Source organism: Nanorana parkeri, unplaced genomic scaffold (genome assembly GCF_000935625.1).
Source record: "Nanorana parkeri isolate BGI_ZX_2015 unplaced genomic scaffold, ASM93562v1 scaffold720, whole genome shotgun sequence".
NCBI lineage: Eukaryota > Metazoa > Chordata > Amphibia > Anura > Dicroglossidae > Nanorana > Nanorana parkeri.
Genome location: NW_017306988.1, coordinates 308,869 through 324,085, shown reverse-complemented (window position 1 = coordinate 324,085; position 15,217 = coordinate 308,869). Strand labels below are relative to the sequence as shown.

At 41.4% G+C, this 15,217-nt stretch overlaps 1 protein-coding gene across 2 annotated transcripts in view; it reads left to right on the top strand.

The window, feature by feature from the left end:
• Positions 1-15,217, top strand: part of WNT7B (Wnt family member 7B) — a 103,920-nt gene that overhangs the window by 78,346 nt on the left and 10,357 nt on the right. For both annotated transcript variants that reach the window (XM_018564074.1, XM_018564073.1), the window contains exon 3: positions 9,575-9,846. In XM_018564074.1, coding sequence (XP_018419576.1) covers positions 9,575-9,846 — 272 coding nt within the window. The remainder of the gene's footprint in view (positions 1-9,574; positions 9,847-15,217) is intronic.

The window sequence follows — 15,217 nt, the reverse complement described above, 5'->3', positions numbered from 1 at the left end:
TAAAATAATAATTTAATAATTTCTAATTTTTTATCAGATAATTATTTAATAATAAATGATAAATTATTTTTTCTCACTGCCTAGAATTGCCTTTTTAAAACAATGAATAAAAATAATGCTTTAAAGGGATTTCCCGCAACACAAATGTAAGTGGAAATCCCTCCTATTTGCCATATTATTACATCTGGCAGGGTTCGCGCCATCGGTAACTCAGGAATCAGGTATCCCTGGCATCCTGAAAATCGGTTACTTGTGGAACATGGAAAACCCTTTAACCTTTTTGCAATCATAAAGTCTAAGCAAAGCTTCAAAACTTTCCATGTCCAAACTAAACAATGATTTTTGCTCCTCAGAATCTTAACTTCCAAGAAAAGCTGGCCGATATTTACTTAAGCAAATTTCAGAAAACACCATTCTGTGCTCATTCTGGGAAGCCGGGCTCAGATTTCTGTGATAGAACTGATTCCTCAGCTTATTAAGAGGACCAACTAATATTACAAGTGTTGAACGTGCTATGATAGAATAATGTGCTGGCCATATTTTTAAAAGTTGCCTGTCCCCAGGCATATGTGCAAATTATAAAGTACAGTCAGTGCCCTAGAACAGGTACGCAGAGCTGAACTTCATTAGTTGTATGCTAGTAGTGAAGGCAGGGGGTAATAATGACAGTCAGGGAACAAGCAACTTATACTGGGTACTGTTATATGACTGGATTATTTTACTGTGCGGAAAGAAGTGCAGACCCTCTTTGCTGACCTCTCCTTCTGAAGATACTGGTTGTGTGGCTAGCTTGCCGATCCAGTGGTTTCAGTTATTTTTTAATCAGTGACTGTAAAAAAGTATGCAGATCTGGAGTACTAAGTTCACAGTGGCTTCCCTGGCTGAATGCTTGTTACAGGCTGGAAACCAGATGCAATCAGGTAAATGGCATTTTCAAAAGGAGGTAAAGCAATGGCCGCCTGTGTATCTCTCTGTACAGGATTCCTGTAAAGTGGCCTGTTGGAAGTCATTGAAATTTTTCTCCATTACACAGTCTCGAGCCAGAGGAACAAATGCTTTGCTTGGCTTTCTAATCATAGTAACTTAGACTGTTAAAGGGCCTGTCCTTACAAAAGTTTTATTTTTGTTAAATGTGGCAACTGGTGGGCTGAGTCCAGGGGCTGACTGGCAACTTTTAGCCCAGGGGGCAAGTACAACCCAGAGTTGAGTCAGCCCCTGACTTGTATGTCTTGGCTACACCAACAAAGAAATCTCTCTGCCGACTCTGTCCCTGTCCACCTGGTGGTTTGGGGTTTTCCTGTCCACCTATACTGTATGTGTTCAACGCTTCTTGTTACATTCTCCATAATATAAAATACATAAGAAATTCAGCAGGGAGAGTGGAGACCCCTTATAGTGCAAAGATCTTGCAAATGAAAGTACCAAACACTGAAATATCAGTAATGGGTGGACTGGCCCTTTAAAAATCTATTTAATGGCGATCTAAAGGCACCAGCATCACATTAGATGGTCAGAACAAGCATTGTGAAATAAATAAAAAAGTCTTTGTTGTTGAGTAGTAGCTTCAGCTGTTTTTTTTGTCCATCTGGGTCATCTCAATTTGGGTCATCTCCCACATTGCCTAGTGCCACCTGCAGCTGGGCCGAGTTGAGAGGTGGGCGGGATGTGGGCAGGACATTAGGGAGGAGGGGTAAAGCTGTGAGAGAGTAGTGAAAAAAACCAGTATACTAGTAGTCTGAGCACAGTGCTTCTACATGTGCATCTACAATGGGAGATATTAGGAAGTCAGAATGAAATGTGGACACAGGCATACAAGAAATGTATATGAATATGCTTCTCAGCATCTATTCAAAGGTTTTCATGGGGGTTAAATTAACATTTCAATTTAAAGATTCAGAGTGAGAGATGTTAAAATGGCATGCTGAAACAAATCAAATTTTTTTGTTTATGACTTTGGTGACATTTAACCAAAAGCATTCCCCCAAAAAATGGTCAATGGAAAATTACTCCCAATACACAGTCATATTCGTATTAAACAAAGTGTGCTAAATAAATTGAAATTAAATTAAATGGACACATTTTAAATTATTGTGTGCAAAGCATTTTACCCATTAAAATCCTTAAACAAGGACTCCAATTACAACTTACACTATTTCCTATTTAATATAAGTCAAGACTCTACAGGTCATTGGCAGTCAACTAGATATAGGGAGCCTCAACTGTGGCCACTGACAACCCCGGGGAGCCTCACATAATAATCACTATATGTAATGCTAAAAAATATGATTAGAGACTGCTGACATACTGCTGGAGAAAGTTAATGTTATATGAGACACTAGAGTTCACTGTTATTAGAGCCCCTTTACCAATCAGTGCACCCACTTTTGACTACTGGGGGCCGAGGGCAGCACAATAATTAACCACATATGGGCAGCACAGGTGCAAATAATTGCACCCGCACAAGTCACAGTGGAGATTCAGTAGGTACGAATTCTCGTGCAAACTATTTTGCACAGAATTTGCACTTTTTTTTTTTAATGCAATTAACAAATGTGGCACTTTATCTTCTTTGGTAGTAAAAAAGATCCTGATTTTTTAATAGGCTGTCCAACTATGAAAGTGTTAAAGGTGGATTTTAGGGTAGAAGTGCAAAGTGAGGCATTTTTCGGTTCTAGAATTTTTCCTCTATTGCTGGTGTTGGCAGCCAGTGTACTACGTCCCTTTCTATATTACACATCAATGATTATAGGAAATCACTGTGTATTTGCTCTAGGTCTCTCCCTTGGTCGGCTTTTCAGTTGATAACCACAAGACTTGTTATGGTGTCTACGCTTCCCAGACGTTAGTATGCTTTTACTACGTTCATAGGCTCTGAATTCACTTATCAACCGAAGCTACAATAATTTACATTTCTGCTGGTCAGGGGAGCGGTCATTTTAATACTGAGCATTTTGGTACTAAGCATTTTACAAAGATGATAGTATGTGGATATGCAGCAGTGTGCTACATAAAGTGGCTTTTTGTGCTCAGTCTGATTCAAGTAGAATTGCAGCCAACATCTTTTTTTAGACTGGAGAACAGCTAGAGACCCCCTGAAGCTGCCCATACACTAGTAGAAATTTGTTTAAAAAATTAGTTTTAGAACATTTGTTACATTTTTTAATAGGTAATTAGGTCAAATCAAATCGTTTTTGACAGTAGTGATGAAAACAATTGAAATTTTTCCCTGAAAAATGAATCAAGAAAAAAAAAAACCCTCAGGAGATGCACACAATGAGAATAAAACAATGATACATTAATATCCATAAACAGTTTATTATTATAAAAACATGCCAACACCTCTATAAAAAATTCTTGACCCTGCAAGATGCCAATAGTTTATAAAAAATACATGTAGGCACACTGGTAATTTGATTTACAAATTTGCCACTCCTATTCCTTTGTTGGGACCCCTCTGCATTGTTTGTGATACATTTTTCTCTGAACCAACAAAACTCTAACAGTGCAAGTGGTTTTATTTAAAGGAACTCCATTCATTCCATAATTGAATCTAACGAATTCTGAAATCAAACAAAATTTTGAACCACATTTGTCAAGTCTCAGATGGCATTATCAGATGTCCTAAAGATATTTTTCCTATGAACGATGGTATGAAAATCTACCAGTGTATGGCCAGCTTAAATGCACTTTAAAAAAATAAGTGCACTTTAAAACAAAGTGCATTTCACCTTACTTAACCTAACCCACCCTCATCCTCCACAAATGCATACATGCCGTGATCCGTTGGCCACGGTTCCGCTGTTTGTTTACATCTGCTATTGGCTGTGTTTTAGGCCCGAGAAGATAAGAGGCATGTCCCCAGAAGTCTATGGGGTTGTAATGCGCAAGCACAGCTAGGGCAGTGAATGAAGACTGATTAAAGCAAGCATGCATCTGTGGAGGGGGAGGGTGAGTATTAGGCTAGGACATGGGAAAAGGGTCAAGAAAGATAAGAGTACTTTGTTTTAAAGTGCTTTAATTGTGTCGGGGCAGATTATTCTTACCTCCTGTCCTGTAACTAAAAAGGAAATCTGACAGAGATTCTAACCTTTGGCTACTCAATCCAATCTAAACAAAATGGTTATGTTTTGTAGAAATGTTGTCCAGGTACCGGTCTAAACAAAATGGTTGGTCTTGTAGGTATTTGTTTCCCAAGTACCTGTAGCCTCCAGCAAAGTCTTCAGCATTCAACATTTCCAAGAGTGATAGGTGCTAGTATCCCCGCCGTGAGCTGTAGTTGCATCCTCTGACCCCTATGTCACTGTAGTGATGTAGCGATTGAAGGATGGAACCATAGCACACAGTCCTGGAAGTGTCAAATGCCAAAGACTTTGCAGGAGGCTGCAGAGCTAGAATGCAGGGCAGGTGGGAGACAAATAGGTAAATATAAAACCTCTTCTCTTACAGTGGACAGTTGTTTAAGTTTTATTAGGTGACTGACAGGCTTTAAAGGGCTGAATTGGCAGCTCAGGAGAATCTGGATGAAGAACTCTTTGGTGGGGCCTACATTGCTCCACCATGTATCCATTAGTGAAGATTACATTCCCTTGTTTTTTTTTATCTGTAATGGAAATGATAGAATGATAATACTTTCTCTTTGAGGAAAGCAGTACTTTCCCCTAGAAACTGAAGAGTTAATTGCTGTTTCTGCATGACAGAGTTTATGGCACTTGGATATTTCAGGTCTACAGATTTAGCCCTGACGTGATGGATGTTGTCTCCCATCAACACCTCATTTGTGGCTTTCAAAGAACTCTTCTCAGAAGCACTGGTGCTTGCTATCTTAATTATCTCCATGGCCTTCAGTGGCATGACATCATGACTGTGGGCCTGCTACACCCCGAAGGCCCTCTCCACTGATACGCTGTCTAGAGTGTGTAAGGAAAGGTCTTAGTGTTTGATGGGCCTTAATGGTTTAGAGTTAAGAGCTTGGCATATGATATATGGACGGGGTTCTTAGCTTTTACAAGCTGTTGAAATGTCACGTGCAATTGAAAAGACGAAAGACTCCTCCAAGGCCTAATGGTGGTTATGGGTTTCCCTGCATAACGAGGCCAACTTGTGTGATCCAGAGATTATCTTAATCCCCATCTGATCTCTTCACACCTAATACACTCTTTACTTCTTTCCCATTGGAAGTCTATTAGACGGTCATTTCTATCATTGTGATAGCCACAGCTTTACGCTGCAATCAGAGGGGTGTATAAGTAATGTGTTTCAATGTTTGCATCTTAAATGGCCCATAAATGTACATTTCTATGCAATCTATTCAAGCTATGTATTAAAGGAAACTTGCTCTGAAATGAAACAGTGAGGTTGCTTTTGCTGAGCTCTCTTTCCAAAATGTAGTTGCTTGGCTGTTATGTCCTCTGGCTTCAGTACTTCTTGAGTCACTGACCCGGAACATGTATGTAGATCAGGAGTTCTGGCTTTGCTTTAACATCACTAATAGAATGCTTGTTTAGAGTGAGTGACTTCACTTTCATGTCTGGCTCACCTAAAGTGCTTGTCTAATCATTTCCCAAATTTACCCCCAAACCTCCCTTTCCCTCTCTACAGCATACCCTGCCATTAATTTTTTTCTTTTACCCTGTTTCTGTCGTGAGAAACAACTTTATTATTCCCTATGACATCTTTATTAGGCTTTTGATATCCGTTAGGAGCAGCTGATGGAAACCCAGGTTATATCAATGTAGACATGCTTCCTTCCCCCAGTATAATATCTCCCAAAAGCCCTTTCCCCACACACAGTGTGTGGGGAGGCTCTTGGGAGTCAAGCCAGCAACATTGTTTTGCTGAGAAAGATATCAATGTATTCATTTGTAGAGGAACAGAGAGTTATGGGTATGGGCAGAGCTCTATAGTCCAGCAGGCAGTTCTGACAACATTGCTTAGAATTTCAATGCAGCAGAGGCTTAAAGGAGAACTATGGGGTCAGTGTTTTTCCCCATAGTTCTCCTTAGGGTAACGGGAGGACACAAACTAGCGTCCTCCCGTTACCCTAAGCTCAGTATACCGCGAGCTACAGCTCGCGGTATACTGAGACACCGCAGCCGGAGCGGATCCCGACTTAGATGACGGGATCCGCCCAGCTGTGTGAGTGACAGCTGGCTCTGCCTATCTAGAGGCAGAGCCAGCTGTACCCGCCCCCTCCCCCGTCCGTTCCGCCAGTCAGAGCTAGTGTGGCATTTTTAAAAGGCTAAAACATTAGGATACCTACATGTATTGCAGGGATGTACTGAATGCTTTTTTAGATTGTGCTCACACATACACATAATTGCATTATTCCCTATAATAACAGCTGGGTGCCATAATGTAACTGGGATGGTGGCTAAGGCTGGCCAGAGGCAGCTCGAATTTCCACCAATTCCTTCTCAATCAGACAAATTCAAGCCGTCTTTGACTCTACATATTTATTACACTATTACATATTTATTCCCAGACGATAAACATTCCAGGAAGTGCACTTTTTAACTAGGGGCTTCTCTATGACAATCTAAACAAGTCCAGTTATGATGGGATACATAAGCCTCATGAAGGGAACAAAAACCTCCTTTACCTTCCCTGACTGAGCCAAATCCTCCATCATTCGTGTCTCACATGTTCCCCCTCCCAGACACTGTAGCTCACAATGGTAGGGTTTCAGCAACAGAAACAGTGCTGTCAATCCAGAAATAAGTGAGCAAGACTAGGCATGGTCAGGTTCTCAATGCTCAAAGCTACAGACTTGTGAAACAACAGTGACAATACCCATAAGACTAAGGACATCTTGTGACAGAAAAGAAGTACTGTGGGAAAACGCTACAGATTGAACATTAGTATTGCAACAAAATATTGTTTTTTTTAACTTTAACTTTTAATGGGCTCTTTAAGTGTTTTAGTTTGTTTTTTTTTTTGCTGGAGTTCTGCTTTAAATATCCTGTAGGGGGCTACAATGTGCATATTGCTTAAGTTTTTGTAGCAGCCTATACTGACTTTTATTCCTAGAGACTACTACAGCCAGAATCCATCCAGCTTTGAATCCTGAATGGGGTTTAGAGAGAATGCTTGTAGTCTGCCAGGACGTGTTTAACATTTCTGCAATACCAAAGTCATCTTTTTATATTTAACATCTGATGAAGAGTGGTGAGGAGGAATCGTGGAAATTAATGCATTAGAAACACTGAAAAAATGCATGCCATCAGCCATGGACTTTACCCAGGATTCCTGGCACCAGGAGGCTTGCTGTCAGACTTTGGCTGGCACTGTGAAATGATTAGGAAACCGACCCTCTGTGTATAAATGTATAAATGTTTTCTTTGAAGCCTTGGCTGTTACATGGATAATCTTGCTGGGGCAGAAGCAAACTAAGATCTATTGTTGGCAGGAACGTCGTTGTATAGGCGAGATACAAAGCAACATTAAAATGCCTTCGTTTTTTCTTTTTCATAATTGTTCTTTTTTATTCATTTGCAATGTACCTTTGAACTTGCTAGAAAAACTACTCGTTAAGGGTCAATTTCTTGGCATAGCCCACTCCCTTCTTGCATATCATAATATTCTCCTCTTTTGAGAGTGTCTAATCATTGTCTGTGTTGGTCCAGCTCCTCCATCCCTCCCTTCACCTCCCTACATAACCTTTTATGTAGCTGCCAGGGGATATAACATATAGGTATATAACATATAGGGGTCTATTCACGAAGCAGCTGATGGATCTAGCCGCAGATTCGGCCGATCCTTCAGCTAGCTTCGGCCCCAGGACCCCTTCGGTTCAGTAGAACCGAAGGGCTGCTGTACGGGCCACTTGCAGAGAGATCAGCGTCCCTGGTTACCAGCTAACCAGGGGCAGTGATCTCCAGACAGCAAACTCTCCCGGGCGCTCGGGAGTCTCCCTTTCCTAGCCGCCCAGGAGAGATACACTGCTTTTCCTTTTTTTTCTTTATTCTGACATGGAGCCGTGTCAGAATAGAAAAAAAAAAAAAAAAAATTTTGCCCATAGGAATGCATTGCTAGATTCCCATTGGCTATTTCAATTTGCAATAGCCAATAGTAAACTAGCATTGCACCCGCCCTCTGGTGCAGTTCTCCATCAGGTCCATAAGCAGAGGGCGGGTACAATGCTAGTTTACTATTGGCTATTTCAAATTGAAACAGCCCATAGGAATCTAGCCGGCCAATAGAAAACGGTTGGGCGGAGCTAGCTGTCATTGCTAGCTCCGCACAATCGTTTTCTATTTTTTTTTAAAAACTTTTTAAACTATTTTTCTGTTCTGCCTCTGAGGGACCGAGCATAACAGCTGAGCCGAATGCCGCTCATCGGCATTCGGCTATTCACTCACTGCTGTTCGGCATCTATAAGAATAGACCGAACAGCAGCGAGTAGCCAGCCGGAGGTTCGGCTTAGCCGATCCAGATGCTGGATCGGCTGAGTCGAACTCCTCCTGCACTTCCAGTCGGCTGAACATGCTGAGCATGTTCGGCCGACCCGAAGCCACGTGATGCCACCCGATGTATGGCTGATTTTAGCCGATATACGGCTGAAATCAGCCATACCAGCCTGAAGTGAATAGCCGAACAGCGTTCGGCTCACTTTACTTCAGGTCGGTCTTTCACTCGGCTGCCTACGGCAGCTTAGTGGATAGACCCCTATGTCACCCTGATGACCCTGCGTGGCCCCAAAACGTTGGTTTTTGCATGTGACGCACCTTTTCAAATAAATACAAACAAGAATTAACAAGTATTCATTGAGTGCTAGTGATCTTCATTTGCATCAAGACTTATTCTGCATTAAAACCTGTATCTTAACTCTTCATTAGACTGTTCAGTTTTAAAAACATTGTCTTGAGTTATGTTCATTTTGATATCTACGCCCCTGTCCCCAGAACTTGGATAGCTGTTTGGGACCACAGAGACATGACTGTTGATGGGAACTCTTACAGAACACTAACCAATAAATATCCATGCCAGGAGTGCATGGCCTTAAAACATATAGCATATAGCCCCAAGGCTATAAATAACTATAACAAATAGCTTTGCAGCGGGTAACTTATCCTATATATGACGTCTCCTAGTTACCATTCACATTAAAGCTTTAGTTTCTCCTCCTTTGCATCGTTTTAAAACAGCATGGGGAAAGGTGAATAACCAAGAGTTAGTGATATTTTAGTTATAGGCGGAATCAGCCTCTGGTTTCTTATATGTCTTGCATACTCCAAAACAATTACCGGTTCCGTTCATGTCTACCTGGATATTTCTGCCCACCTTTGTGTGTTTCAGCTCCTCCATTCTCTATAATATAAATTAATAACAATCCAGCAGTGATGGTGGGAGTCCCTCATACTGTGGTGTGCATATTTGGGAACTCATTGTAAACATCTCACCAGTAGAGTCTCCATGAGATAGAAGAGACTGTCAAGTAATTTAATTCTCCATGATCCACTAAAAACTGAAATATCCCTTTGTATGGACTGACCCATTAAACAATAATGCCTTTTAACTTTGGGTGAAGGAAACGGTTGTCAGATCACTTCATAGTTATTCTTTTTTTTCTCCACAGGTAGCAGGGAAGCTGCTTTCACCTATGCAATCACCGCTGCCGGGGTGGCTCATGCAGTGACTTCTGCCTGCAGCCAGGGAAACTTCAGTAACTGCGGCTGTGACCGGGAAAAGCAGGGCTACTACAACCAGGAAGAAGGATGGAAGTGGGGAGGATGCTCGGCCGACATCAAATACGGCATTGAGTTCTCCAGGAAATTTGTGGATGCTCGGGAAATAAGGAAAAATGCCCGACGGCTCATGAACTTACACAACAACGAGGCTGGAAGAAAGGTAATTCAGGGATCTGGTTCAATTTTCTTAGTTCCGCCCTCGGGTTGAAGAAAGAAAATATAACAGTATATACCCTACTTAAAGCTGTCTATATACTGGTACAAACATTCTTACAAAAAAATCTAATCAGAACATTCGATAAATGCCATCCGAGACTTCACGAATGTCATTTGAAATTTTGTTTGATTTTAACATTCGATTTTAGAATAAATGGAGTCTCCCAAATGAAAACCAACTTCAATGTTAGAATCTCATTAGTTTGAGAAAAATGCCCTGTCCTGTTCGATTTGTAAACTTTAATTGAAAACATTTATCAATTTGACCCCATTAACTATAAGAAAACCAAATGAACCTTCCAAAAACTATTTTTTTTCAAACAAAATTCTGCTGGTGTATGGCCAGCTTGACTGGTTCAGAGTGATGACCATTCCTCTCCCAGTCTATATATTAATTTAAATATCCACCTGGAGTTCCTCTTTAATTTATTTATCTGAACTGATGAACGCACAATTCTCTAGCACATGGCAAATGCTTCCTCCGTCTCCCCATGAGTGATCAGCCCTATCCACGTGTCCAAATGCCAGATAGTGTTGGCTGCGACACTTTTCCCTCCTTGGCAGGAAGTGTAGCCCAATTGTTTCTCTTTATTAGTGCAATTATGGTAGTAAGGTTTCCTCATGAAGAGAAAATAAAGAAAACAAAATAAAATATTTGATATATTATATATGAGCTGTCTGTGGCAGACGGCTTGGAATTCTGTATATGGTTTATGCAGCTTGTTTCTGCATAATATTTCCATCATTACCAGGAGTAATAGTAATTTCCATCATTACCCGGCGTCTCTGCCAGGTCGTAGGGGGCCATTAGGCTGCAGTCTGATGAAAGTTAGCTTTCGCTGACTCCGCTTGGCTCCCACTCCTAAAACCTTAAAGAGATCCTGTCTCCAGATCATTCATTTTAACCAAAATCTTCCAATAAGATGAAATGTAAATTTAACATATTTTATGCATGTTAATTATCTGTAGAAAGCTCCCTTATGTAGACATGCAAAAGCCCCGAACCTACTGCTGTGTGCTGCCATTTTACATGTGATGTCAGCAGCCCCAACATACTCAAAGCTATCACTCAAATAACACTCTATTGTATTTTCCCACCTCCCTACATAAAAGGTTATGTAGTTAGGTGAGGGGTAGAGGAGCTTGGCCAGCGCAGAGAGTATTTAGACACTCCCAGCAGAGGAGAGGGCTATAATGTGCAAAGAGGGAGGAGGCTTTGCTATGGAATTGACTAGTCAAAGTTTCTAGTACGTCCCCAGGCATGTTGTAACACTGCAAGTAAGCATGTAAAATACTTGAATTTTCTGTGCTTTTACCTGCAATTTTCTAATTTGGTGACAGGGTCCCTTTAAGGCAACTCCAGCCTGATTGCTAAAGATACTGATAAAATGTATATATAGAAATTGTTTTACGTTTCAAAAGATTTGTATCATAATGCAAGTACTAACCTAGATAACCAAACTCTGCTGCAATATATGGCCGCATGTCATAAGGGAGGTAACAACACTTTCCAGAACATAGAGTTCCGCAACTGCCCAGCCACCCTTTCTGCTGTAGTCAATACTACAGTGGCATGTTAACCATCCAGCAACTCTGATTTTTTAATGGATACCTTTTTTGGGTAAAGTAAGTATTAAAGATGCAAGCTTTCAAGACCTATATTATGACCTGCCCTCAGGCGATACAATTATAAGAGACACGTGTAAAGTCCTGAATACTTGCATCTTTAATAACGTAAAGAGTATGTCAACCCTAACAATTAACTTTTCTTTTTTTTTCTCCCTTTTGATCGGCTAAATATACAATTGAAAGTGTTTTGTTATATCTGTTCAATAAGTGCAAAATAAATACCTGTGGATCATGTAAAAAGATCAGAGCTGTACTGTGCCCTGTGCACATTTCCTGTCTTATCTGAAGAAGTCTAATTAGCCCTCCTTGTTGGTTTCTTGGGACTACAGAATGATACATTTCTATGTTGAGGAGGACAGCATAGGGGGAAGTTATATTTTAAATTAGTAATGCTTAGTGCATTTCTGACAGATCAAAAGGTATTTTTATGTACTTACATGGTCTTTAAAGGGTTACAACATGGGGAAATGTGCATGAGTTGCAGAGGTGTAATGCATACATATATGTTTGTTTTTGGCTCCTCTTGGCTCCTTATGCTGTAATGGACCACTGCAGTCTGATAGAATACTAAATCCATAATTATATCCTTTAAGCAGTGGCGTCGCTACAGGGGGGCAAGGTTTTCACTTGCCCCCCCCTTGTGCCCCCCCGCCAGGGATCGGCAAGGTGTTTGTGACTGGTCCTTGCAGGGTCCGCCGCGGTCGTACGGAACAGTTGGTACGTCCCAACACCCCCGTCCAATTTGATGTTTTGGTACCTTCCTGCCCACGTGCAGGAAGGGTTTTTTTTCTCAGGGGCGGCCGTGGAGCTTTCATTTCTGCAGAGTCAGGTAGCCAAGTAGCCAATAACAGGCTGGCTATTGCACCCGCCCACTGCCTGCTGTCAATCAACAGAGGTTGACCTGATAGAAAACTTCAGGTCTCTCCTCTGCTGATTGAGAGCAGACAGTGGGTGGGTGCGGTAGCCAGCCTGTTTTTGGCTATCGCAATTTGAAATATCCAATAGCAGGCTGGCTATTGCTTCCAGCAATGAAGTAAAAAAAAAAGTTTAAAAAATAAAACAAAATAAAATTTAAAAAAGTTTAAAAAAAAAGTTAAATTAATAAAAAGTAAAAAATATGTAAAACAATAAATAAAGTTAAATAAATAAAAAGTATTTATTAGTGCCCCCCCCAGATCTGACTGTGGTATCTTATGTGCCCCCCCTAAATATTGTTCCTAGAGTCGCCACTGCCTTTAAGTGAGTTAATAGGTGCAAAAGGAGCAGCCGTTCTACAGAAGAACATGACTAGGGACCACACAGAGGCGTTACCAATTGACCTCTCACCTCACAAGTACAAGAACTGGCTACACAGTCAGGAAAGTGGTTAATTACTAAATTAGCACTCTAAAAATGTTCAGCAGAGCTCTGTGGTGTGAAAGGTGAAAGAGAGTCATAAATACACCACAGAGAATCCCAATCATTTGCCTAGAGCATTATCTTGTGTATCTGCAATAAGTGGAACAATTACTGCGGTGGCCACATACAGCTGCCAACACAATGATACTTCCTTACACAACATAGCTCTCAGACTTGTAATGGGTTTAGGCAGGGCAATTCAGATACCTGGGGCTGCTTCTGCTCCCACGTGTCAGGAAGACATAGGCTAACACAGCCTGTTCTGGCCTCATAGGAGTGAAATGCAGTTGATAAATTCAGGACTTTGATTCTTTTAATTATGGTGTATAACCAAGTGTCTTATATTCACATTTTGTTTTTTTTCCAAAGGAAATGTACAGTATGTATAGTGGTTTTGAACATATTTTTTTAATTATTTATTATGGTCAGGGTATTAAATAAATACATTTGATATATATATATCTATAGATCTCTAGATCTATATAGAGATCTAGAGATCTATAGTTATATAGATCTCTAGATCTATATATAGTTATATAAAAATAAAATATTTTGAATTCTCTTTTTGAGTCAGCGAGTGGAGCTGTAGGTTTCTTTTCATGTTTCCCAGGCTCTCCTTTTGGTTCTTTAATCTAAAAAAATTAAGAACTCAATAGCTTGAGCTGAAATTTACATAAAGGCAAATCACTCATTGTAACGACTTCTCTCTTCTTGGTCGGTTCAGTCCGGAGTTAGAAAAATAAAGCCTCAAAGCTGGCAGATTCTGCTGGATTCTCTCGTTAGCTAACCCACAGTGCTCTGGGAGTTCTTTGTCATGTGCTAAATATTTTTTGTAAAACAGATATTCTCTCTCTCTGTCACTAGGCCCTGCCTCCTCATTCGCTGGGGCCCACCTTCTCCATAGCCGTGCCCTGCCTCCTCCATCGCTGTTGATGCCAGGCATTGTTCTCCTCCACCACAGCTGCTGGCTGTCACTGATTCAGCAGCAGCTGTGAGGAGGAATGCGTCGCTGCACACATCACTGACAGGTTGTCAGTGATCTGAACAGCGGCGTGTTCCTCCTCACAGCCGCCGATGACAGCCAACAGCCTGAGATGCCAAAGCGACCCAGGCGGCCGGCACGGCATCAGGGGGATGGATGTCCTGGCCAGGCCGCCCTGTGCCCCGGGCACCATACCGGCCGCCTGGATCGCTATGGCGATTGTTTCGCCACTGCATGACGGCCTGGGCTCAGAGGAAGTGGGTTGAATGATGCTGGCCATCATCCTACTCAGAAGACCTGGGACATCTAGTGGTAGAAAAGAATTACTGCAGGGATAGCTCCATACTGAAGTTGGGTATTGCATCATAAGCAGTTTTTTTTATTTTACATTTAAATTGGCTACTTTTTTTGTATTTTTAACCGAAGTTCATTTGGTAATTTAATCCATCTTCGGCTAACCAGAACTAAAGTATTAGCTCTTGTTGAAGTCTGCCTTCAATCACTAGCTGTTGGTTTCAGAATTCATGGAATAACCTCCTTGGCTCAGATGTCTTCCGCAATTTTAATTTTCAGTTTGCTTTTTGTGGGCTCATAGGTGGCCCATCTATGGTTAGCGCCCAAGGCTAATGCACCATTCTTGGCTCCTTCTTGTTGCCTGATTTATAGACCTAACAAGTTTCACCCAAGCAGCCGGGGCCAACAAGTATGTACGTGAATTCACCGGGGGCCTTAATAATGTCTTCTCGGTTATAGTGAAAGGTGTCGGCATGTTTGGAAAGTGTATAATTATTACGAGCAGCTCACCCAGCTGAATTCCAGATAGGATTCCTGGCATACATGTAATTTTTTATTAGTCGAGGGCTGAGCTTATAAGAACGTTGATTGACGGCTAGCAGAAGGCTGTTATTTTATGTCTACCATGCAGATACAAAGGGCAGCGTACATTCTGCTCCTTTCAACATCTGCTACAAGAATGTGCATTTCCCCACAACCGTCATCCCAAAACAAACAGACAACACTGTAAGCCAATGTAACATTCCAAGGAATGGCACACTGTCCATATAATGCACCCTCTCTACTAAGCCGATATGGTACTTCCTGCATAGGATGTTTGGATAAACAGTTTATTTTTTACAGATATAATATACCACACTTAAACTGTAACTGCCCAGCAGAGCCATCTTTAATATTAATTGGGACCTGGGCAAGATTTTGCTGATGGGCCCCCACAACCCCCCCGCCTCCATCACCTGCCCCCCGCTTCCTGACCCACACCACTGTATCCACCTACATCACCTTCCCCTGA